We start from the raw sequence: 25,652 nt of genomic DNA, 5'->3' as shown, positions 1-25,652 counted from the left end.
ATTTATTGTTGTTGATTATATTATTTATGAAATAAAGTTTAATATATTTAATAAGTGATGAGACATATTAACAATTTATGCAAAAAAAAATCATCTCTTTACGTTTTGTACTGAAAGAATTATTTTGTTCCTTATCACAACTTATATCATCTAAATCATGTATTTGTTCAAGTTATCAATTGGTCCATTTTTTTCATGGGAATTTTAAGATCATTATATTGAGCCAGATAACTTTTTCTTTCTTTGATATACAGGGTGTTTCTGAACTCCTGGGCAAAACTTTAAGGGGGGATAGTACACATCTGGACAAACAATATAATGGCAAAAACGAAAGGGGTCCCAAACATCTTCTGGAGGAGATAGGCACCATTAAAGTTTAGGGTCCAAAATTTCAAATGATCATAAAAAACAGAAAAATGGATCGATTCCATTTGCCGTTTTGGCTAAAATTATTCCTTTTTATCAGTATTTTCTTAAAGATAAATTTTGAAGATGTAGTTTAAAAAATGCCGATAGAGGGAGCTTTGGACTATGGAGTAACGAACAACAATTTTTACCGCTATTTTTGAATCTCGTTAAATGTTTTCTAATGCTTGAACTTAAACTCAAATTTTGAGCTCAAAATCTGAATTGTTGGAAGTGATTAAGTAGCAAAAACTGAACTGTCTTCAAAGGTTGAAATACATTTTGTCGCAAAAAAATGTATGCATCAAGAATAAATTGAACTGCAGGAAAAAAACTCGGCAGGAATGTAGTTTGGTAAGAGATGATTTAAATTTCGTCGCCAGTGACGAAACCGTAAGGACATTGCAGGGTTCGGCGATATATATCAGTCAATATATATTACGATATATATCCAATATTTATTTTGAAAATATCATGATATTTTGATATTTTCAATATTTATTTTTTCAACTAAAGTATTTTCAATACAAAAAAATATATTGATCATTGTAATATTGTTCATTTCTTATTGAAAATAACCAAAAACTTATGAACTATATTTTTATGATGTATTTATACATCATTGATGTAACAAAGTAATATATTATTCCTTTTTTATTTTATATACATAAAATGATTAGTAATGTAACAATTTTAATTCGTATTATAAGTGCCTCATTAAATATTAAATGTCGGTCTGAAAACAATAAAATGTCTTATGACTGTGCACCGACTAAGGCATATTTTTTTTTTCTGAATCATATAACTGTGTAAAAGCGGCTAACAGAAGAAAAATGAGTACAACAGCTAATACTAAATGAACTCCATTAAAATTGATAAAAAATTTAAATGAAATATTAGATATAAATAATGATAGAAATGTTAATTTAAAGGCTACATATTTATTCATTTATCTTTTTGAAGATTTTAGTTTGTACTGATTGCAAATATCGGATAGATATCAAAATATCGGATATTTTTGATAGTTTTTGATATTAAATGTTTTTTAATGTTTGGATTTAAACTTAAATTTTGAGCTCAAAATCTGAATTGTTTTGAGTGATTAAGTAGCGAAAATTGAACTGTTTTCAAAGATTTAAGATCACTTTGTCACAAAAAAATGTATGCATCAAGAATAAATTGAGCTGCAATCAACAAACTCAGTAGGAATATAGTTTGGTAAGAGATGATTTAAATTTCGTTGCCAGTGATGAAAGGGCAAGCATGCTATGCGCAAACAAGATGAGCAGACAGGTATGATTGAAAGTGTGAAAGCTTGTGTCAAAGGGCACTCTTCTCACAACTCAAGAGTTTCAAACGAAACTCTTGAGTTGTAAGGAGGTTATTGTGACTAGGACGACCTTTTAGACGTATATGAACAATTGTTGGACTTTTTAAAGGGACGTACAGTAGGTCTCAGAAAAGCAGGTTGGTTGTACCTATGTATTAGCCGCTACCTTGGTCGAAGAGATATGATTGTAACTTAGTGTAGGTAAAAATAAATGAATCACTCCATTGCAGTCGGTTAAGGCATTGTAGAAACAGAAATGAGCGCGAAAATCACGCATCATCACTACCGTATCAACAAGGTCGTTAACATTAGTTCCATGCTGTTTAACACCTTAAAAGAAGAATTGGATTTTCACTGCACTTGATTATCTGGGTTGTGACACACAGGAGGTGTGTTATCTTCAACGATGAATCCCGATTTAGACCCAGTGGTTATAGGTAACCTATTTCACTCCATACCACGCCGTGTTTTGTCTTGCATAGCTGCTAGAGGAGTCTATACACAACTTACGGTTTTGTAACCTTTATTGTGTCATAACTTCTTAATAAAACAATTTATTGTTCTGAATTCATAATCAATTCCTTATCTTGTCATAGGCCACATCCATTTTAAATTTCGTGAAGATCACTCATTTCCTTCTGTTTTTTTTTTTTTTTTTTTTTTTTTTTTTTTTTTTTTTTTGTGACACTGTATTTTAACTTCTGAACACAGTTCATTTTGCGCGGCTTAATCACGCCCAATGATTCTGATTTTGAGCTGAAAATTTAAGTTTAAGCACAATCATTAGAAAATATCTAATGAGGTTCAAAAATAGCGGTAAAAATAGTTGTTCATTTCTCCAAAGTCTAAAGCACCCTCTGTCGGCATTTTTAAAATTATATCTTCAAAATTTATTTGGACCCTAAACTTTAATGCCACCTATCTCCTTTGGAAGACATTTGGGACCCTTATTTTTACCATTGTATTGTTTGTCCTTGTATGTACTATCACTCCTTAAAGTTTTGCCCAAGTGTTCAGAAACACCATGTATTGTGTTGAGACAGATGACCTACTTTATTAAAATCCTTTTTAAAATCAACAAATTATTAAGGTTGTACAGTCTGACCACTGATTGGATACAGAAGTCAAGCATCCGGTTTACAGGCGGAAATGGATGCATCTATTAGTTTTCAAGGATGTCGGCTCTTGCAGAAGACTGTTAGCCTCTTAATTAAGCGGATTCACATTCAATTGAACGGAACACATGCATCATATTTTCACTTTTCCCCCTCATTCAGATAGACTCGTCTTAACTGGACGGTTGTCAATTCTATATAATCTGGGCTGACTGTAGATTAATTTTCATATTGTTACAAATTCTGTAAATAGTAATTGTTTTTATAATTAATTTGTTATAATCTGGCTAAATATGGCCTTTGTGTCATTATCTTGTAATGAATATACAACTCCCTTACATTCGAATGAAGTATATGGTCCCTCCATTTCTGAAAGACAAGATTTGTGAATGAATAAAACGAAAATGAAATGAAACTTTATGAATCACATGGAATGTTTGAGAGCTCTCTTTCGAGAGTTATAAATAGCCGGGTGGCATTGGAAAGAGTCAGTTTGCTTTTTAACTGTGAAGTCATGTTTAAAGCTGTTGTGCTTGGAAAGTGTGTATTAGCCTTTGCACTATGTCTTTGCGTATTTTGATGTAAAAACGTGTTATCGTTAATTTTACGGTGTTAATTGATATTTACCTAATTGCTATGGTTAATTTAGCAGTTGCTAACGATATATTTCTTGTACATAGTTGTAAATAAATCTCCTGTGTTTTCTCAAAAACTGTGTCGTTCTTTTAAAAAAGTTCGAAGTTGCACCGAACACGTAACAATATTTTTAACATACTGCTTTGATGTTCTTTATGATCGCAAACATGTAAATGATTTTAAAAACTTAGTTTTCATTGAGTTTAGTCAATGAGTTTTCTTTAAGTCTAAATTTCTATAATTATTTGAAAGAGTAGGACAAACTCTATATTTTAAGGATTTAAAGCTTAAATTTATAGCATGATTATAATATGATTTACCATTCTTTTTCCTTAATAATAATAATTAAGGTAATAAAAAAATATTTTTAGTCACATTGATGATCTCTAATCTAATACATTCTTCATCCGTAGATAACAACTACAAATCTTGAAAAATTTACTAAAGCCGAAATGATTAATTCTATGGAAGAAGAAATATCTAGGTCATCAGCAAACAAAATACAAGCCAAACCTGTTGAAGAAACTGTTAAGTTTAATAAAGTAAGTAAGCTTTTTTATTGTTAATGCAGTGGTGCTCAAACTAGAAAACCAATTCCAAACAGAGTCACAAAAAGGAGTGCTACATGATGGGAGAAAAGTTGTAAATGTTGTTTAATATAAATATATTTCAGTTAAATATTTTTCTATTGAAATTTTTATTTAATGTTCTGGAGAAATTGTGTTATTTTCAAAAAAAAAACCTAAATAAGTATTAAAATGCCAGTATGAAAATACTGTAAGGAATGATGTGTGATAGTTTATTGAAATACTTTGTTCCGAGAGAGGTGGTTGTGTAGAAATCCTTCATGCTTTTTGTCAAGTTCAAATTTGTATGCCACTAGTAGTCATACATTCTTTGTTTATATATTTCTCCCAAAATATCCACTAAATGTATACATATGTTTGTGAGTATATATCATCGCCTCAGAGCAACAGTAGGATATCTTAGTGTTATTTCTAGGATTAGATGTCTTAGTGTTGCTCCGAGGCGACGATATACTATGGCGGAAAATTGAAATTGAAGGATGTCAATATTCACCAATGGGCTTTCGCCCAATGTCATTGCTTTGTGAATATTGACATTTTCTGGGTTTTGGTCTTTCATAGTTTTATGTTTTCGTTCAGAGTCTGACAAAAATAGCAAAATTTTAGATGCCAGCAAAAATTGTTAGTTTCCACACAGTTATGTTTTAGAGCTTATCACTTTATAGACGAGTTGCCCTGGATTTGTTAGGCCCATCTCTCATGTGTGTCGTTGAGCTGTTTGGGAGTTGTTTCTCCACACATTAAAAAAAAGTGCAGTCAAAGAAATTGGCTGGTTTACATCCAAGACAGCCATAGCACCTACAGCCTTTTACCTTTGGTGCAAAATTACTTCTGAACCAAAGGTGTAGCAGGAGACTTGCAACTGAGAGCTTTTCAATTTAGGATTTTATTATTATTTTAAAATTTAAAGTAAAAATTTTAGTTAATTAAATTAACTAAAATAAAATCTTTACTTAACTGTTATTTTCTACAGGAGGATCCTTCTTTAACAGAAGGTTTAAATCTTCACAAACCAAACATAATTTCAAAGCAATCTGCAGATTTTGTTAGGGTTAGCGAGCATATAGCAGAAACTCATACTAAATGTGTTTAATTTTAGTTAATGACTGTTACAGGTAAGTTACTGCATATTTTTAAACCTTAACAGAAGTAATGATACAAGTTAGTGGACTAATTAGGAATATATTTCCAAATCGACAACAAAAATGGGGATAACCAATCCAGTGTTAGTTTGGCAATGCCTACAAGATTTTCAGAGAATCTAAGTTAAGATTGTCAATACTTGTGAAATGAATCTCAAAATCTTCGTAATCGGAAAGTGACTGAGCTGGAGATGGAAAACCTCTTAAGGAAGCCAAGAGTGCGAAACAAACTGGTTGCTAATATAGAATTAGCAGACCAGATTCACTCTTGGCTTCCTTAAGAGGTTTTCCATCTCCAGCTCAGTCACTTTCCTATGCCAGATTGATGAGTGCTAATAAGCACGAAACTGCAGTCCTCGACTTTAAATGACTGAGCTGGCGGTGTATTTCATGTTTTCTGCTTTAGCCCTGGCTAATGGGCGGTAATTTACTGAATGGCTAAACTTGTTTGATTTTTAAATTCTTAATTGCTCATTTCCCTTTCCTTTTATTTTAGTTAGTGATTTTTATATATACCGTATATACTCGCGTATAAGTCGAGAAATTTTGTCCAAAAAATGAGATCAAAGGAAGGGGGGTCGACTTATACGCGGGTCAAATTTTCCGAAATTTTTTTTCCGATCAACGAGAGCTGGGAAGCTACGAGAAATGCCGATGTACCGTTACAGGTAGTTGCTGATAAGTTGATCGTGTGAAAAAGTAAACTTATTCAAAAATAATAACTAAAAAAACCTAAATAATACACATAAATAAAGATAATTTTATTCCTCTTTATTAAGAATCAAATCAGCAATTAACAAATATCGTGAAACGTATGAAAATATTTATCGTCAACTGTCACGCCATTCAAATAATTAACTGCTATACTTTTTGTTTTAAGAGTGGCAACATACTTGCTTAATCATATCTTTTCAAAGCACGTGCGTGGCCCACGGCACGTGCGCACTTCTGCCTCCTGTTTTCTTTGTGCGGACTAGTGCCGACAGCGATTCAAACTCTGATATCATTGACGATTCTGCAGCCGCCGATGTATACGATGACGCGGTGATGACGGAAGCGGACTTTAATTAACTTTTTTTGCGTCTCGACTCGGAATCCGAGTTTGAAGGCTTTTAGAAATGTTTTCCTATTTAATTCCTATTTTATTTGTAAATAAATGTATTCATTATTTTGAAATTTCTTTGAAAATAATTCGCGATGTTTTTGGAAAGTATGGGGGTCGACTTATACGCGGGTTTTAGATTTTTTCTGGATTTTTTCTCTGAAAAAGAGGGGGTCGACTTATACGCGAGATCGACCTATACGCGAGTATATACGGTAGTATTTTCAGTGTTGTGTAGTAATGACCAGTATTTAGTTCAATAATGTTTCTACCAATAAATGGTTCAAAAATAAAAAATAAAAATTGCAAATAAGTATTTGCTCAACCTTTTTCCAGTTTTGTCTTTCTTTCAATCATCATTTAATCTTTCAGTGAAATAGATTTTAAGAAACAAAAATCTTCTACACTGGTAAAAATTTAAATTGAAAAATTTAATCTGACCATAAATGTTTTGTAATAAATTTTATCACTGAATTTCAATCTAATTATATAGTGTTATTCTTAAAAAGTATGCTGCTTTTCAAAAAGTTTTTGTTTTATTTGAATTTTTTTTTCAGGATCTGCTTGCTTTCGATTATGGGGATGAAGAAGATGAAGAAGAAGTCAAAAATGATGATGGTCATTTATCTAACCAAACAAATGCGCTGGCATTTAGGTATATTAATAATTTGGAAGAGGGCTTTGTGTTGAATCGAACAATAATCTATGTCTATGTATATTTATATATATATATAGGGTGCAGGGTTGGCTTTCTGCCGGCAGAAACTAGTTTTTGCCGTGCCAGTGGCAGAAACTGGTTATAACCGGCAGAAACTGGCAAAAACTTAAAAGTGTCTTTAATGTCTTAAGTAATTAGTTAATGATATTTGTTTAAGTAAACTAAAAAATTAAACATTATTTCATCATTTAAAAAAATAAAATCCAATGCTAGTGCCCTTGATTTAGTTCAGAAAGGGAACTTTTCAATTGCAGAGGCTCGTAGTATTTGGATTAATTTAACAAAGGATAAAAAATCATATGGGGGTGCTTAGGAAAGAGGAGTGACATACAGAAGTAAACGGGCATTATTGATTATAATTTGCTCACTTATATGCTTCCTCTAAATATAAATTGTTTGTGATTGAAATTATCATGTCACGTGCTTCAAGAAGAAAGTGCCAGAATTTTACTTGCCTAGAATTTTGTACCTAATATGACAGCTTTGCAAAACAAATTGGCCCCATTTCTCGAAACTTATTTTTCTAGTCAAATTTTTACCACAAGAAAAGTTACTACATGGTGGACCAGTTATACAGTAGATGAAAGTTTCACGAACATTGCTTGCTCCTTGATGCATTGTCTGCTAGCTCTTCTGTTTCAAGAATATTCTATAGTTTCTCATTTGTGCATATTAAATTGAGAACCTGTTTAGTTTTTTGAAACCACCTTTTCTAAGAGGCAATTGCAGGGTCCCAACAATGTAACATTTGATTTTGAATTGTGATAATTCTGTAAAAAAATTACATTGCTTTGGTTAACAATTAATTATTTTTTCCATGTATTTTCTGTTGTATATCAAGAATTAATTTTTCATTTTGTGAGTTTTTGCCAGTTTCTGCCACAAATGTGGCAGAAGTGGTTTTTGCCATGCCGGTTTTAACCTGTTTCTACCAGTGGTTTTAACCGCCTCGGCAGAAACTTGCCAACCCTGATAGGGTGTCAACAATATAAATTAATTGATTTAAATCATTTTTTAAATTAAACCCTAGAAATTCTCTTGAAGATTCTTAAATTCGCTAGTACTGCCTTTTCTTAGTATGTACAAACTTTCTTGTTTATATTGATTTTGTTGCTAGGGTTTATCCTCTCTTGACTAATTTTATATGTTCAAAGTCTCTCTCCTTGCTCAACCTGAAAATGTTAAAACCCTGAAATGTTTCAAAATTAAAGAACACATAGTTACTAATTATACTCAGAAAGTTGTCAAAACTATTTTTTATTTGACTTGCGTAATTAAACTATTTAGTAAAAAAAAATCCAGGAAAAAAGTATTCCAATTTTAAAATCATAAATTTGAAAGTATCTCATTGAAGATTTTTTTCTATTTTTTAGCATATTAAAGAGTTTAAAAGCTGCACAAGGTGCATTTTACCCAAAGTTCAAGGGATAAGTGATTGGTTTTTGTTAAAAGGATCATTGGCGCCCATATGCAAAATTTTAAGAGGGTCTCAAATATTTCTCCCGTGGTTTAGCAGGATATTTTCCCCATAGAGACCAATTTCAGTACAGATTTGTGTTATTAAGATTCAACATTTTAAATGACTTTTTATTAATGGCTAGAAAAGAAATATTTACACATTTATTTCATTTTTGCTAAGAAAAACATATTGAAAGCAAGGAAGTTGTAATTTCTGGGGGGGGGGGGGCTTGAGCCCCCACTTGCCCCTTCCCCGCATATGGGTTCCAATAAAAAGGACATAAGTCACAAATTACAAATTTTTCAGGAAATAAAAAAATCTTCATATTAAAGAAATTATTAAATGCAAAAATTTCAGAAAATAAATTTGAAAAGGAAAGCTGGTGTTATATGAATGGTTAAAAGTTTATGAAGTTTTGAATAGTACTTCTTGAGTAATTGAAAAATAGCTAAAAGATCTCCTTTTAATAAAAATTTTAAAATAAATAAAGGAAACCATTTGAATGAAAATGATAAATCAAGTTAGTAAGATTCATAGTTGTTTTATTCGTAAGTGCAACACATATAGAGCATATTTAGTAAATATTTCAAAATGTTTGAAAGCAAAAACAGCAGTGTTCCGAATCGAGCATGAGAACACTTAAAATTAGGATTAATAAATCTTCAATCAGGATTTGAGATGCAACTTTCCCCAAAACATCTATTTAATTTTAAAATACTGTTTTGCAACTGCTGTGGAAAACTATAGTTGTCTCCAAATCTAATCATTAGTAAACAGAGCCTAAATGTTGCAGCAAAAATAACAATGTTAAGAGCAACTCTTTATTTTCATGAATTCAATGCAAAATAACTATTCATTCCAATATGCTTTGCTTATGTTAAAATTATTTTACAGCATGGCCCAGAATTTTCTAAGCAATCCAGACCTATTAAAACAGATTCAACAGATGCAGAAAACAATTCAACAAAATGAAGCATTAAAAGCAATGAACTCGGATCCAGCTATGCAAACTCAAGCTAAAGCTGCAGATAATGACGGAACTTTTCAGTCTGAAGTTCACAACAGCCCTCAGCAACATGTAAGTGTATTGAAAGTTCATTGTTAAGTAAGATTGACTTTAAAATCTTTCAGTATTCAAAAATACAGATGACCCTCGTTTTACACAGTTTTTTTTTTTTTTTTTTTTAATACGGTTAAAGATTTGGCGTTTTTGTTTTGTTATATGCAAATGAGAAATTTTCTCCTCTTACAAAAACTAAACCTTTTAAAATTGCAATTACCATGAAAGAAACAATTGGGCAAGCTAATAAGCAAGCTTGCGCAACTGGCGTCTTGTAATTGGTTGTGAAGCTCTTTCCTGAATTAATTTAATTCATAACTTTAATTTAAAGTTATTTAACTGCCAAAAGACTATCGTAAAGAGCTCTTTTTTACAATAAGATAATTCATGCTTTCTCTATGCACTTTGTGCATTATTTATCTCACTAGAAAGGAGCATTCTTAGATAGAGCTGTGGAACCTAAACCCTATTTTAACACTATTCAGTCTTTACTTACGTGGTTTTAATTTGCACAGTATTTTCGTGGAACCTAAAACAAGGCATAATAACTGCATAAAACAAAGGTCTACAGTATTAAATTGCTGATGTTGGCAGTGAGAGCAATTCAGGAGGGGGGCGGGGTGCAACCGCTCCACTTTTTTATGGTTCATTAAATTTATTTTATTTTCCGATTTAGGAACCAAAACAAGAAATTATTCAAAAAAAAAAAAAGCAGAAGTGTCGAGACTTTCAGATCATAATGTTTTTGTTTGTATATCTGTTTAGGAAACAAGCAGTAACTTTTAGTGTATGTATTTGTTGTTTAGATATTAATTTAACTAAAACAAGCCATACTTGCTTAATGAAATTATTACCGAGTGACAAGACATCTCACTCAGGTTATTATCTCAAAATACTTTGGTATAAATAATGTAAGTAATTCATGTCAAAGTGTTTCTTTGGGGAAAGTTATTGTGTACATAATTCATCAAAATCTTTTTAAAAAAAGGCAAGTTAAGATGTTAAATTTGCATGAATTACCAATCTTATGTTCTAAAAACAAGCCTTAGGAAAAAATTTTATTTATTTATTTTTTTATTTATTTATTTTTTGCTGCCATTAAAAATACTATGACTTTTAGTTATCTCCCCCTCCCACTTTTCAGTCTCAATCGGCGCCTCTGACTGGCGGTGAAACAAAATTGTCTTGCATCTAGTAAGTGCTACACGATGCTAGTTGATGTGTCATAAGAAACCATGACTCATAAATCGTGTATTTCATGAAAGTGTTATACAACAATGTCCAGGTACAAAATCCAATAAGTTAGTGTACTTCAGTTTTTAGGGTAGGTTTTTTTTTTTTAATACAGGATTTCTTACAATAGTTAGGTTTTTTCTGATAATAGTGCATAATATTTGAAGATTTACTAAACTGGCAATGATTTCATTTGAGGGAGGACTTGTAAAAGCATGATGGGTACAGGGTTGGCTTTCTACCGGCAGAAACTAGTTTTTGCCGTGCCAGTGGCAGAAACTGGTTATAACCGGCAAAAACTTAAAAGCATCTTTAATTACTTAAGTGATTGCCAAATGATATTCGTTTAAGTAAACTAAAAAACTAAACTTCATTTCATCATTTATGAACTTTTCAACTGCAAATGCTTGTAATGTTTGGATTAATCTAACAAAGGACGAAAAATCATATAGGAGCTCAGGAAAGAGGAGCGACATACAAAATTAAAAGGCATTTCTGATTTTAATTTGCTCACTTATGTGCTTTATCTAAATTGTTTGATCGAAATTATCACTTGCTTCAAGAAGAAAGTGCCAGAATTTTTCTTGCCAATATTAACATAGATTTTGTACCAGTCACAAAATCTAAGTTAATATTGTTATGGAAACTTATTATATTGTTAATATTGTATTGGAAACTTATTTTTCCAGTTGAATTTCGCCCACTACGCCAGTTACTATATGTGGACCAGTTAAAAAAAATATACAATAGATGATTTCAGGAACATTGCTTGTTCCTTCATGCATTGCCTGCTAGCTCTTCTGCTGCAGGAATATTCTAAAGTTTCTCATTTGTACATATTAGATAGAGAAACTGTTTAGATTTTAGAAACTACCTTTTCTAAAAAGCAACTGCAGGGTCCAAACAATGTAACATTTGATTTTCAATTGTGGTAATACTGTAATTAAAATGTACTTTGGTTAATAATTATTTTTTCCATGCACTTCCTTTTTATTCATTTTGTGAGTTTTTGCCAGTTTCTGCCGCAAATGTGGCAGAAAGTGGTTTTTGCCATGCCGGTTTAACCAGTTTCTACCAGTGGTTTTAACCGCCTCGGCAGAAACTTGCCAACCCTGTGATGGGACTAAAATGTTGCTGTAAAATGCTGAAATGATTGCAAGAGCTTCCTATGCAACTTTTTTCCACTAAAAACTGAAATCACTTTCATTCTAACTCAAAAAGATGTCTCTCCCGCTTCAACTAGCTGCTAGCAGTAAAAGAGTGAAAATGAACAATCACTGCATTGTGATTATTTTCAGTAGATCAATACAGAAGACATTCGATATACATAAAAATAAATATATATTTTGTTTGATCAAATTTGAGAGCCGTTTCAGGGCTAGACAAAAGGTTAGCAGTATTTAGGAAGACATTTGAAAGTTAGGTGTTCAGAGATGCCGGATGCTACAAATTATCTGGTTGCTACCTAAGGATTCAAAATCTTTCAGCTGACTACAAATTATCGAAAAAGCCAAATTTATTCGAGAAGATAAATAACAATTTGGACATCAACTTGAAACAATTCGCATTATTATAATTGCAGATCTTTAGCCACGGCCAAAGAAGTGATTGCTGACGATCATGTTTGGTAAAAGTTTACAGGTTTTATTCGGACCAGGACCCCACCCGCATTAGGGTTGGACAATGTATCACAAAACACGGGTATACATCCCACATCATTAAACCATTTTAGAATTTCACTGTAAACCAATGCATCAATACCAAACCAACTAAAAATCCAAGCTCCGAATCATTGGCTTTGCAAAAGCCGAGGCTACCACTCCAAGTCACATGATTCAACAATGACGAATATTTGATTCGTTTTGCATGAAACTAGCAAAAGAAACCTTATTTCTTCCATTGCTTTGCTTTAAAATCTATCACGTTAAGAAAATCTTCACTCCCTCCTTTTTGTCTCTTCTCAATGGTTTTAATATCTTAATTGTTTCAAAACGCTAGTGGAAGTAGGGGCGCCCCGATGAGAGGTCAGTGTGACCTACCAAAAATGTCCTTATTCAACATTTCTCTTTCTGGGTTTGGTAAATTTAGAGACTGTATTAAAAAATTTCCTTTTCAAAAAAGTGATGTTTAATATGTCTTCTCATTAGATTCATGTTTGTGTTCATGCTCGTATTTTATCATTTGGTAAAATTCAGAGTATTATTCAGCAAATCAGAAAATCCCCCTAACCAAAATTTTAACTTCAGGGCGTCTCTGCGTGGGAGATCAAAAGCGAACAAAGACCTTCACTTTTCCCTACACTAGCAGGAAATGCAATTTTTTAAGCTCTTAATGGAAAATATATTGATGAACAAAGTTTAACTTATTATCATTCAACAATAACAAAAAAAAAAAAAAAACTGACATCATGATATATAGCAATGTAAGGTTGGGCAATGCATCACGATGTAGAAACTCCTACATTGCCCAGCCCTACCCCCATAAAGCAATATTTGCCCCAACTCTGTCGATCGAAGAGCAGAAAAGTCTCATGTCCTCTCTGTAGCATACATAATTGGGTTTATTTGTTTGAAAGCAAATGTCCTTTGTTTAAAAATAAATTCAATTTTAGCTGTTAAAAATGGCTTTTTTTTTTTTTTTTTTTGCATTGTCATGCACCATATCGAATGCTGGATCAAAATGTGCAGTATTTTGGCTGACTTACTCAGATAGGTGTGCTTATATTAATGAAAATAAATCCTAATTTCTTCTGGGGAGAGGGGGGTGCTTGAATTTTTGTTTGATTATTCTTTATATCAAGGATGTTTGTGATCAGAAATTTCCAAAAATTTTGGGCTGACAATACATTTTAAAACTGAAATTTTTTTTTTTAATTGAAATGTTTTTTCCCCAATGATTTTTTTTATGCATATTTAAATTTTTTGTGGGGGGGGGGCGAGCTCCGTTATTTCCGAAAATTTTACTTAAGTCCACTTGCACCATTGCTTTATATGTATATGAGAAAGCATGCAAAATATTTAAGGTGGATCCCATCTCATTTAGGCTTTACAACCTGATAAAAATTTTTGGATTTCATGTTTTTTTGAGCAATCACGATTGCGTATTGCTTTCCTTTCACTGTTTTTGGTGTCCTATCATTTTATCAGGGTTCGTACGGGTCATGGAAATCCTGGAAAGACATGGAAAAAAAAATAAGCAAATTTCAGACCTGGAAAAGTCATGGAAAATTGAAATTTTCATTCAAAGTCATGGAAATTTATTTCAAGTCATGGAAAAATGTCCTGGACAAAGAGAAAGTAACAGTAACTAAAAGAGCGTTAGAAATCTTAAGTGATTTAATAGTATAGCTCATAAAAGTTATTAAAAGTCGAAAATTGAATGATCCAAAAATCAAATCTGAATTTTGAAATCTCATTGCATCCACTTCTGTCGCAACCACTCGCCTTTTTTAGTGATGTGATTTTACTACTTGAGCATCCCTCATTTTGAATTAACTATTATTTTCAACACTTCTTTCTATTCTGTAGTAGCAAACTTGCAAGTTCTTGGTTTGGCCACGCCCACTTTAAATGCGCAATTCAGTTGCATCCAAGTTGGTTTCCATCATTCGTAATAACTTTATTATAAAATTTATCAGAGTTTATCTTAATTTGAAGTTTTTAGAAAATAAAGATCTTTAGTCAGGTGATAAGATACAGAAAAAGGGGAATTCTAATACTCTAAAACAGTAGTGTCCAACATACGGCCCGCAAAACTAATCCATGAGGCTTACTGCTACGTTCAATGTCTAGAATCACACATTATATAATGAAATTTCTGAACATGTCAATTTATATGCATTTGAAAATGTGCAAATAAGTAAACAAAAACAAGTACTTTTGAATCAGAAGATTTATTCACTACTGAATGGTTTTCTTTATATAATTACCTGGTTTAGTACTTTAAAGAACGAAAATACTGTGAAGTTATGTGGATGATTAAATGCATTGTTGACACTAAAAAGCAACTTTTGAAACAAATTTATTGAAACTTAGTGATGACTCATTTACCTTTGTCCCATTGGTTATCATTCTGCCTGTTTAAAAGAAAAAGTATTAGACATTTAAGCATCATTATATTCCATTTACTGCAATTTTACTTTACTTAAACTTATATGATGAAGACAAATAAGAATAGTTTAGTTTTTTAAGTGTACACCGATATTTTTTCCTTACGAGTAAGTGCTTCAATAAAGAAGTGGCAGTCATGTAGAAGTTTTTGCTAATGCTCATTTCTAAAAATTAGCAAGTTAGATATTAAATAGTGCTATTCCTGTTAGATATTAAATAATGCTGTAACAAGGTCATGAAAATTTTTATTGAAGTCATGAAAGTCTTGGAAAAGTCATGGAAGTTTTTTCATCCAAATAGAGTATGAACCCTGTTTTATTTTCTCGCCAGCACCCTCTGCAGCATCACCGTCGACCGGCTCCTCACAATGCTGCTCCTCTAGGGAAAACCGCCTCCAGGTTGTGTCAATATCCTACACTTACATGCATGCATACATACATACACGCACATACACAATCACATACACACACATACATACGACTACTCACATACACAAACACATACGCAGACACGCATACATAGAGACATCTACACATACACACACAACTACCCACGCTCATGCCTGCACAGAGACACAAACACATATGCCTACATACACATACACATTCCCCCCCCCCCCCACACACACACTCATACACACAACTGCCCACACACTCATACCTGCACACAGACATAAACACACTTGCCCACATACACATACACCCTACACACAAACACAAATACCCCCCCACACACATAAACACATATGCCTACATACACACACACACACTCGTGATTGCGAAAAACATAATTTAAATTCAAGAGGTCAAAATTCAATTTTTTTTTTTGTAAACTATGAAATCGTCCATCAAGATATGACTGGTGTTAAATTGCTTTTACATTTGAACGAAGCAATTGCCTGATTGGTGATACTTTTATGGTTGAAATTTTAACCCTAACTCCAGTGGATTCTTTAAGTTCTGTAGATAGCATTCATTGTTGACAGTCTTACCAGTAAAACAGTAAAGTTTCTGGATCCAGTTCAGCCTTGTCACAATAAAGCCTTTCCCTGCATGTTAAATATATTTTCAAATTATCATGCCATGGCGCAGGTTTCTCTGTTGATGATGTCAGGAGCGTTACTCGATCATTGGCTCTTATATATATATACATGATGCCTCCTCTACACTCTTGGACGAGACCACGAGACAAGACGAGATCGAGAATGTGGATGGAGGTCTTCACTTGGCTCGTGGCGCCTCGCCTCGTAATTGTCTCGTCTCGTAGTGTCTCCGTTTTCTGGCGGTAAACTACACACGAGTCAAAGGAATATCCCGCGCCATGATGGCGCCGCCATCTGTTCGCGCGCGGAATATTCTCCGTTTTTGTTTTTAGCAAGCATAGCTTATTTCTTCGTTCTTCGCTACTCGTTATGGCTGGTAATATTTAATATTGTACGGGCAAGTTGATTATTATTTTCTGCTTTTTATTTAATTTTATAATTAACTATGAAATTAACTATGAAATGTTGTTTCATTTTAGTACATTTCTATGAAATATTTAAGGTTGCAAAACTCTAAAAATATTAAGAATTCTTAATCAGGCTTTATAATTATTTGTAAACTTAATTCTCAGATTTTATCTTAATTTCGCCTGTACTTTTAATAATTCACCTGCACTTGAAACAGCATTATTAAAATGAGTAAATTCAGTTCAACTGCTTGAAAAAAAAAATGTTTTTGACAGTACTTTTGACAGAAGCATTTCGAAGGGTTTTTTTTTTTTTTTTGCCGCACAGTGTAATTCAATGCTATGAAAATCATGAGTACAGATCTTTATATTTTATTTTTATAACTAAATTGTATAATATTGTGGCCATTTTTGGTTGTAATCTTAATTTTTAAATTCACATTTGTTGTCATAAAACAGTTTCATAAAAATAGCGGATAAACATATTTGTCAACCACCATCTCTTCTTCCTCGACTTCTTTTTTGCCTTCTTGGTGTTGTAAATGTGTAGGTAGTTGTATGTAAAAAGAATACAGGCACCCTCGCAAAATCTGCATCTACTTCATGGTCCATTTTGTAAACAAACAAGCGGATTGACAGTTGAAACGCGCGCGAATGCTCGTGACATCACCGCTTCTGCGTGCGCAAACACCTCGCCCGAGAGTGTGAACGGCTCTCTCGTTCAACGCTTCCCTCGCCATGACGTCACAGATCTCTCGGCAAAAAAAACCTCTCGTGCTTTTCAGGGAGAGTGTGGAGCAGGCATGAGGATGAGGGCAACTGCACATTGTTATTTTAATCCTGACATGTATTATTTCAAGAAAAAATTAGCAAGTATTCCATTCCACACTAAGTGGATTATCAATGAAAGGGAAAAGTATAACCTGTAATTCATTTATTTATTTTCAATTTTCGCTATAAAAGGTATGCTGTTGTTCCACAAACCTAATTTTAAAAGTTATGTTTTCATTCTCAATACCATACAATCAAATATTTTTAATTAAATAACATGTTTTTCTCTTAAAATATGAAAAATTTGTATGGTTGAGTGATGAAACAAAGATTGATCTTAGGGGATTATAGAATGAGAAATTACTGTTTTCTTGCCAAATTTAAATTTCAATTTATATAGAAATTAACAAACATTGCAGTGCAAGAAATAGTGGAATGCAACAAATTTGTACAAAGTGGAAAGTTAAAAACAAATGAGCAGCAATGATAACAAAGAAAAAAAATAGTTAAATATCTTTATGAAAACAGATTTAAGTTTTTATCCTTCAATATGCCTCCAATAATGTGTGCTAAAAATAATTGCCAGAATGCTTTAATATACAGGTAATTTTCTAACTACAGTTATTCCCAAATCGTGTATAATGAAAGCTGTGGAATTTCCCAAAGTTACTATTTTTCACAAAATAAAAAAGTTTGCAGTCAAATTTGAGAGACTGAATAAAAAAGGCATGACCCAGAGGGGAAGGGGAGAGTTGAGTACGATGCTTCAAGAACAATATGTGCCACAATGTCTACCGGAATATAATTTTTATGAGAAAATATTAATTTTGCCTTAAGATTGATAGCTTTAGGGGGAGGATTTCTGACCTTCCAGGGACTTTGATGCATTTTGGATATCAGCCCTTTCCCATATAATTTTACAAAAAAAAATTCAGATTTCCTTCTTTTTGCTCTGTGACCACTCTCATCCCTGATTAAAGCAATGCTTGATTTAAAAAAAAAAAAAAAAAGAATAAATTTTTTTTTTTTCGAAAAAACCATCGCATTCTAAGTTTATTTTTCACCAAAAGCAATAAATAACCTTTACCTATCAAGTTTATGAAAAATATATATGTATGAGTAAACAATGCTTTGTATGCTAGCTAAGATGTAGATTTTTTTTTCCTTTAATAAAAATTAAAGTTTACTACCCTAAGTAAAAACTCTGTTACCGTTTAAATCTGAATTTTTATTTTATTATTATTTTTTTTTTTTTTTCAACTCTAGAAAACTATTTCAAGCAAATTTCTCAAATATTCAAACTTTTAATTATTTCCATTGCGCAAACAGGAGGAAAAGTTACTGAGTTTTTTTCTTAGTACTGAGAGACATGAGAGGGGGGAGGTAGATGTAAGTTGTTATTTTTCGCCTAAAGCAATAAATAAAATCTTTAAAATTATGCTTTACCTATCAAGTTTTTGAAAAATATATATACGAGGGTAAATCAAGTATAAACGGTGCTTTTTTATATATGTTTATTGAATAACCTTATACATAAATCATTTCTTTAATATTTTTCAATATAGTCTCCTGCATGATCCAAACACTTTTGCCACCGATTTGGCAGTTGTTTTATTCCCTAATCATAGAAAGTTTGAGGACGGGTGTTAAGCCAATTTCACACGTGTTCTTTGACTTCTTCATTGCTTCCAAATCACTGTCCTCCCAGCGATTCTTTCATAGGCGAAATAAAAAGTAGTCACAGGGTGATAAGTCAGGGCTATAAGGAGGGTGCTTTAGGGTTTCCCAGCCCATTTTTTCCGGAGTATCCCTTGGCAAAGCCGCAGTGTGAACCCTGGCGTTGTCATGAAGGAGTTTGACATTTCTGATAGGTATGTCCCGTCTTTTCTTTCAATAGGCGGCTTTTGCTGTCTGAAAGGACTGGCAGTAGTAAGCTGCCTTCACCGTTTTTAGATCGTGCCTAGCTATGTTGGCAACGCTGGGCAACCTTTGTTCTTTTTTCTCCACTCCTTATTGGCCATTTTAGACTTGGGGGGGGGGGGTATAGTGATGTACCTCCGTCTCATCACATGTCACTATGCGCTTTAAAAAGGCCTCCCCTTCTTGCTCAAATCGATTCAGAAGCTTTTCAGCGATCTCCGACCTGACCTGTTTTTGGTTTGCAGTCAACAACCTTGGAACCCATCGAGTACTAATTTTTCTGAAACCGAGTTGATCAAAGATTATGGATTCAACACTTCCATACCTTATACCCACTTCTGACGAAATTTCTTCAACAGGCAATCGGCGATCACCTTCGATAAGGTGTCTAATCTTACGGTTGTTCTTCATCTGTGAGGCTTGATCTTGGGCGTCGATTATGGCGTTCGTTTTCAATTCATTCTCGTCCTCCTTTAAATTATCTCGCCCACGTATACACACCATTCTGAGATAGTGCACTGTCCCCAAACTGTGCCTTCAAACGGGTAAAATATTCTGACTGTTTAACGCCTTCATTGGTTAAAAACTTAATGAGAGTCCATGGCGCAACAGACGAAGGTACCTCTTGCTCAGTCGTGGGTGTACTAACTGTTAAATACGAGTCAGCACGCGCGTGCACCTGCCGGTTCCCCTTCTTCCTAAACCAAACTTCCCCTCTACACAACATCACCTGGCTAGAACGTGCATTCTAAGAAGAATAAATTACCGTTTATGTTTGATTTACCCTCGTATATAAGTGAACCCTGCTTTGTATGCTAGCTAAAATGTAGATTTTTGTCATAACTGTTTTTATCCTTTAATAAAAATTAAAGTTAACTACCCCAAGTAAAAACCTTGTAACCGTTTAAATCTGAAATTGTTTTAATGAAATTCACAAAAGGAACTCTTGCACAAATGGCTGAAATAAACTTTTTTCTTTCAATTACATTTATAGAAATCATTAATTTGTTTCACAGGAAGTTACTTTAAAATCTGTTTTAGTACAGATAAATCTCAAAGTGCTAAAGGTAGGAATTTTTAACTTGATGTGTGTAAAACAGTCTTGTTTCCTGTACACAGGTAAGTTACAGCTAGCTACTTGAGAATTTTATGTACAGCATGATTTTGTCCCAGAATTTTGTTGAGCTGTCGTTTGCTAGTGTTATGTACAGAATTTCAAATAGGAAGTGAGTAATCTTCTTCCTCTTTCCAGTTGTTGCCATCAGCTCCTACGTATCAGCAACCTATAATGCCTCATAACCTGCAACTATCGCAGAGTGAGGCCGACAGAGATGACCGAGTATTACCTGAACCGCAAATGCCACCACGGGATTTAGATGAGAGATCACTTGCTTCAGTTTTGGCATCACATGATAGAGTAATTTGGTTTCCTTCTTTGAATAGCTTTAAGTTCAAATTTGTTTAGTATGTGCTTTTTATAAAATACTTAAAGCGATTAAGTCTTAAATACACGCTGTTGTTTCTAATTCCCTACTGTTCAAATGAATTTAAATTTATTCATGGATTTCCGTCCTTCAAATACGACTTTTTTCGGGAAATTTTTTTTAAAAATGACATTTTTGCAAAAAATATTTATGTAGAGAAAAAAAACTTTTGGATTGCTTTGGATTTTCCGATTTTGTGCGCATTTCGCGCAATACTGTACTCTATTTTAAACCCTGCGTAGCATGAATAAATGAATGCATAATATATTGCCCTTGGATTTGGGTGTGCTACTTTGAGAATCCTATGGACCTCCCAAGTCTATTTTCACTGTCCACTTGAAGTCGATTGAAACTGCCCATTTTTTGTCTACTCTATTTTCTCTAAAGCAATAACAGATTTTGGTATTAAAATTAAACCAATGGATATTACAATTAGATGCAACTTGATTTATCTCTCTACCCAGTCACTCAGATATGCCTATTGAAAACTGCCTTTTCATTCCTGGAGTTAGTCATAAAGTGATTCTTAACCTCAAAAAATGTCCATCTTGTTTTCTTTTTTCTTTTTTTTTGTATGGGTTACCAGCCAATCATCATAACACAGCTTAAACACAAGCTTTTATGATACTTTGATTGTGTCATTCCTACGTTTTAAGTCAAAGAGATCAACATTAAAAAAGAATCCAATGGAATTTTTTTTTAAAAGAAATATTTTAGCCGTGTAATTTTTTCAAAATTAGGTATAGGCCATAGGTATGGAATTTCAATATTTTTCATATGAAGTAGGTTTTAATTTATGTCTGGAAAATTAAAAAAAAAAAACATTAAATTTGGTTTAGTTACATAACTGGAAAAAGATCGTTTTAAGTCCAGTATTTTGTAACTAATTTTTAAGGAGATGTGGTCAAAGTAATTTTTTTTAAGCAGTGAATTCTATTTAAAAAAAACTGCATTTCCAATTGAGAAATCTGAATTGTAAAATAGGATCCCCTTTATAATGAAAAAATGTCAAATTTTTTTTTATATACTCATACAAGACACATTTATTTTGAAGAAAGAAAAAAAAAAACAGTAACCAAGTTAAAATAATTGAAAGAAAAATTAATTAGAATATTTTGTATTATGTCCCAGCTCATTAATTTATATTACAATATTATATGTTAGGTTTTTTAATGCTAGCATTTTTTAACTGAAGTAAAATAAATAAAATAAGTTGAAAAAAAAATACTTTACTTGTATATACTTTAATAAAGAGTGCAAGTCAAAAATACACTTAGATCATTTAATTTTTAATAAGAAAGGTAAAGCATGCTCTATCTAACTAAATTTTGTTTAAAATCATTATTATTATGGTTATTATTATTTTCCGTCAAAAAAAAAAAAAAAGAAATAGAATTATGCATTTCTTAGCAACTTCATCATTTTATCCCCATGTCTTGATTGGACCACATTTTCATTCCTTTTCCAGCTGTTACCTACCATGTGCCTTGCAGCTTTTCAGCAAACAGGTCTAGCAACAAATCTACCTGTTGCTCATTGTGAAGCTGACAAGGATGACAGAAAAATACCTGAACCTGCCAGGCCACCACAAGATTTAGATGAACGATCTCTTGCTTCAATAATTGCACCACTTGATAGAGTAAATACTTTCATATCTAGAAATAGAAATGTGGTGGTTCCCAACTAAGGCAAATTGTGACGAATCACAACTAGTTTTTAAATTTTCTTTTTGATTTAACAATTATGAGCATTTATTTCGTTCTTTGATTCTTTGATCCAATTTGTTTCTCCCATGGGTGCACGTGCTCAAAAATTAAAGCCTTACACTTGGCAATCAATAAATATGGACGATGAATATCATTATATACTAAACCCTTACTTGTGTAATAAGTTTTTTGTCAACAAATTTTTTTTTGGCAATAAAAACCTATTTTGTCATGAGAATAAAACTTCTATCTTAAGTTCCTTATTCTTCAGAGGGAAAAACTTCTCCATATTGACAAAGGTTTTTATTGATTGATTTATTTAAATTTTACTTTACTCTCCATATTGTGGATTGCATTAAGATGTTGAAGTATATATGTTTCATTATCCCTTGGTGAACAAATTACCCATTCTTTTTCTGTTTCCCCCCTCTTATGCATGATTAAGTTCTAAAAATGCATATCCTTAGTTAAAATTCCTAAAATTAAAGCGAAATAAAATTTATTTTATTTTTTTTTTTGTCGCTAGAAGTTAAGTACTTTCTGTAGTACATTTGCAAAAGCAATTAGTTCAAATGGAATTAAATATTAAGTTATTCATAATAATTTCAAGGTTTTACCCTGCACTGTCCTTGTAACAGTCTCTTGTTTAAATTCCCTGTGGCTTAGAGTTAAAATCTTGGTTTCAGTGTAAAATTTAAAGAAAGTTATCATTAATTATTCTGGAAATGCAGTAGTAAATCATTTTAAACTCATTAAAATCTGTCAGTGACCAACATTGATAAAAATAGTGATTAAAAAATCGTCCACTTTTTGTTTGTTTAAAATTTTAAAAATATACATGGCCTTACTCCTTCCAGTTTCTTACAGTGACTTTACTTCAATATGATAACACATAGTTTCTAGTTCTTTTTGTTAGTATTTATTTTGCTTTAGCAGCAATTTAGTTGTCTTACTTGAATACATTAAGTCTTTTAAATTTAAAAAAAAAGGAAAATTAATGTACTACGAGTAAATATTTAATTATTTTTATGCATTTTTTTTCCAAAAATCATTAATTTTATGTTAGCAGACTTATGCATGCAAAAACTTCAGTAATGCTTGCTAAGATTAAAACCAAAAAAAAAAAAGTTATTTGAACAGTATTTAGCTCTGAATAATAATTTAAAACAAATAATTTAAACGGGGTTTATATGGTTCAATCAGTTTTAACTTCTTTTGTTTCTAAAGTGTAAATTAAAGAAAAGCGTGAGAAATAAACCTAAACAATGGTTTGTTAAAGGTGAGTCATATTCTGTTTTTAAACTAATAGTCAAGATTGGCTGATTAAGTGATGAACTCCCCCTAAAAAGCTAAGTTTTTTTCTTGGATAATAAGTGCAAATAAATTGTTTCATTCCAAGTTTTACTTTTTTGAAGTTTCAAAGCAAAAGCATGCTAGTTGTCTTCTTTTAAACATGGTTAATGTTTTTTTGATGCAAAATTTGTTTTGTTTAAACTTGTGTTGGGAACCATTGCTTTTTGTTGAATATTCATTTAAAATATTGCTTTTTGACTTGTTTACCTGCATCCTTTTACTTTTTGTTCCTGTTTTGAAATTATGTTGCATTTTTTAAGTTTAAAATTTCGTCGTACATATTTATTTTTTTAAATTTCATTTCATGTGTCAATTCCTTTTCATTTTAAAACTGAATATTTGTTTAGTGTTTTCGTTTATGTATCTTTTTGTTATTAATCTAGTAGTGCCTAGTTAATAGCTATGAGTGTTTTTCTTTTATATACAGTATATATAACCCCGATTTAAATATTGTCAAGGGACTGAAAAAAGTTATAGTTAAATCAAGGATATTGTTAAATAGAGGAGCATATACATTCAATGCAGTTTAATCCGGACCAGTGAAATGTATCATTCATTAAATTGAGGAAGTCTTTAAATCGAAGTAATCATGTGTATCTTAATATATAAAAATCTTCTGTGCGGATGTTTGTCACCATAAGGCTTTTAAACCGCTAGACCGATTTTGATCAAATTTTTTTTTGTGTAATTAAGTTGTGGCAAGCATGGTTTCGAAGCGCGATGTATCGAATCGGAAACGTTTTTGCTAATTAATTAGTTAATTTAAACATTGGATGGTTATATCTCCCAAATGATTAATATTTATTTTAACCTATTGTTGAGCGAGAATTGAAATAAATATTTAACCCGTTGCCAAAGGACAATAAGAAAGCCAGCTCTGCTTTTTGTAAAGAAATTTCCTACTGTGACATGTCAATTGAGAATAGTTAAAACGTAGAGAGAGTGAGTGAAGCCTTCATTTCTTGAAAGCAACGATTTTAGGTCCAGTGATATAAGTATTTTTCGTCGTAGTTAAACCATGTGACCGGGTCGGTGCTTTAGGTTTTCCGAACTAAATGATCGGATCGTACCGTACTTAACATTTGTTTCTCGGTTCAAATCCATCCGAGTTTTGGCACCAATGGCAAAAATACTTTAAGGATTATCAAACTAATCAGTACATTATTAAAAGAAAAGATAGTGGAATTTGAAGAGGAAATAAATTTTATTTTCGTCCAGATAAATTACAACAGGGTAGTTCTGTACACACAAGATCAGTGCAGAGGAAGATTTTTTATCTGTGGTGGAAAAAATAAATTAGGCAAATATATGAACTTTTCGTTTCAAAGATGGGATTGCTAATCGGTCGGAGTTCGCTTCGCTCACTGATCGGCTGGATTACAGGAACTTGGTAGTTTGGCGAACTTGGCCATAACAATACGGTTGCGTGATTATTTGTTTACTACTTTTAATATAATTTATTGTATCTTTTGTTCATTTGGTGAAATATTTTAAATTGCAAAGAATTGTTTTTGGTTTTTAAAGAGTGTTTATTCTATTTAATTGAAGAAAGTGTTTATTTTACATCGGAAGGGGGGGGGGGGAGTGATTTTCGCCTATTCAGGGAACTGTTTTTGCATTTATCATTTTTTTTTAAACGATATCCATTCGATTGTTTTATTCTTTTTCATATGGAGGACGTTGCAGAGGGATTTCCCGTTTTTTCTAGATGCGTAGTTAGTTTTTATACTTAATATCTGAGGTTGATTTTTATCCCTTGAGTATGGCTGAAGGAACAAACTATGCAATCTCTGAAGATCTTTGAAGTACGCGAGAAAAAATAGTTGATAAAACAACTGCTCAGTGGGCACTAGATAAATCAAGTTGTAATAAATATGTGCATTCTGACACCAAGCAGCTTAAAACATTTTCTATTTACTTATTTTTTTCAACAAAATGGTTGAAACACTTGATAGTTTATTGAAATTTTTTAAACTTTTCAATTGAGAAAGTTTGAACAGAACAACGTCTGTCAGGTCCTCTAGTATACATATATATTACGGTTCAATATTAAGTGTTAAGCCAATTTCCTCA

At 32.3% G+C, this 25,652-nt stretch overlaps 1 protein-coding gene across 2 annotated transcripts in view; it reads left to right on the top strand.

Annotated features, from left to right (window-relative positions):
• Positions 1–25,652, top strand: part of LOC129225712 (SR-related and CTD-associated factor 4-like) — an 83,878-nt gene that overhangs the window by 7,534 nt on the left and 50,692 nt on the right. The window contains exons 6-10 of one of the 2 annotated variants that reach the window (XM_054860199.1): positions 3,900–4,028; positions 6,875–6,972; positions 9,389–9,572; positions 20,289–20,453; positions 21,989–22,159. In XM_054860199.1, coding sequence (XP_054716174.1) covers positions 3,900–4,028; positions 6,875–6,972; positions 9,389–9,572; positions 20,289–20,453; positions 21,989–22,159 — 747 coding nt within the window. The remainder of the gene's footprint in view (positions 1–3,899; positions 4,029–6,874; positions 6,973–9,388; positions 9,573–20,288; positions 20,454–21,988; positions 22,160–25,652) is intronic. The other variant, XM_054860200.1, reaches the window with a different exon arrangement.

The sequence above is a fragment of the Uloborus diversus genome, chromosome 7, assembly GCF_026930045.1.
Source record: "Uloborus diversus isolate 005 chromosome 7, Udiv.v.3.1, whole genome shotgun sequence".
In the NCBI taxonomy this organism is placed as follows: domain Eukaryota; kingdom Metazoa; phylum Arthropoda; class Arachnida; order Araneae; family Uloboridae; genus Uloborus; species Uloborus diversus.
Note: the sequence above shows the minus strand (reverse complement) of the source record. Positions and strands in the feature narration are given on the sequence as shown.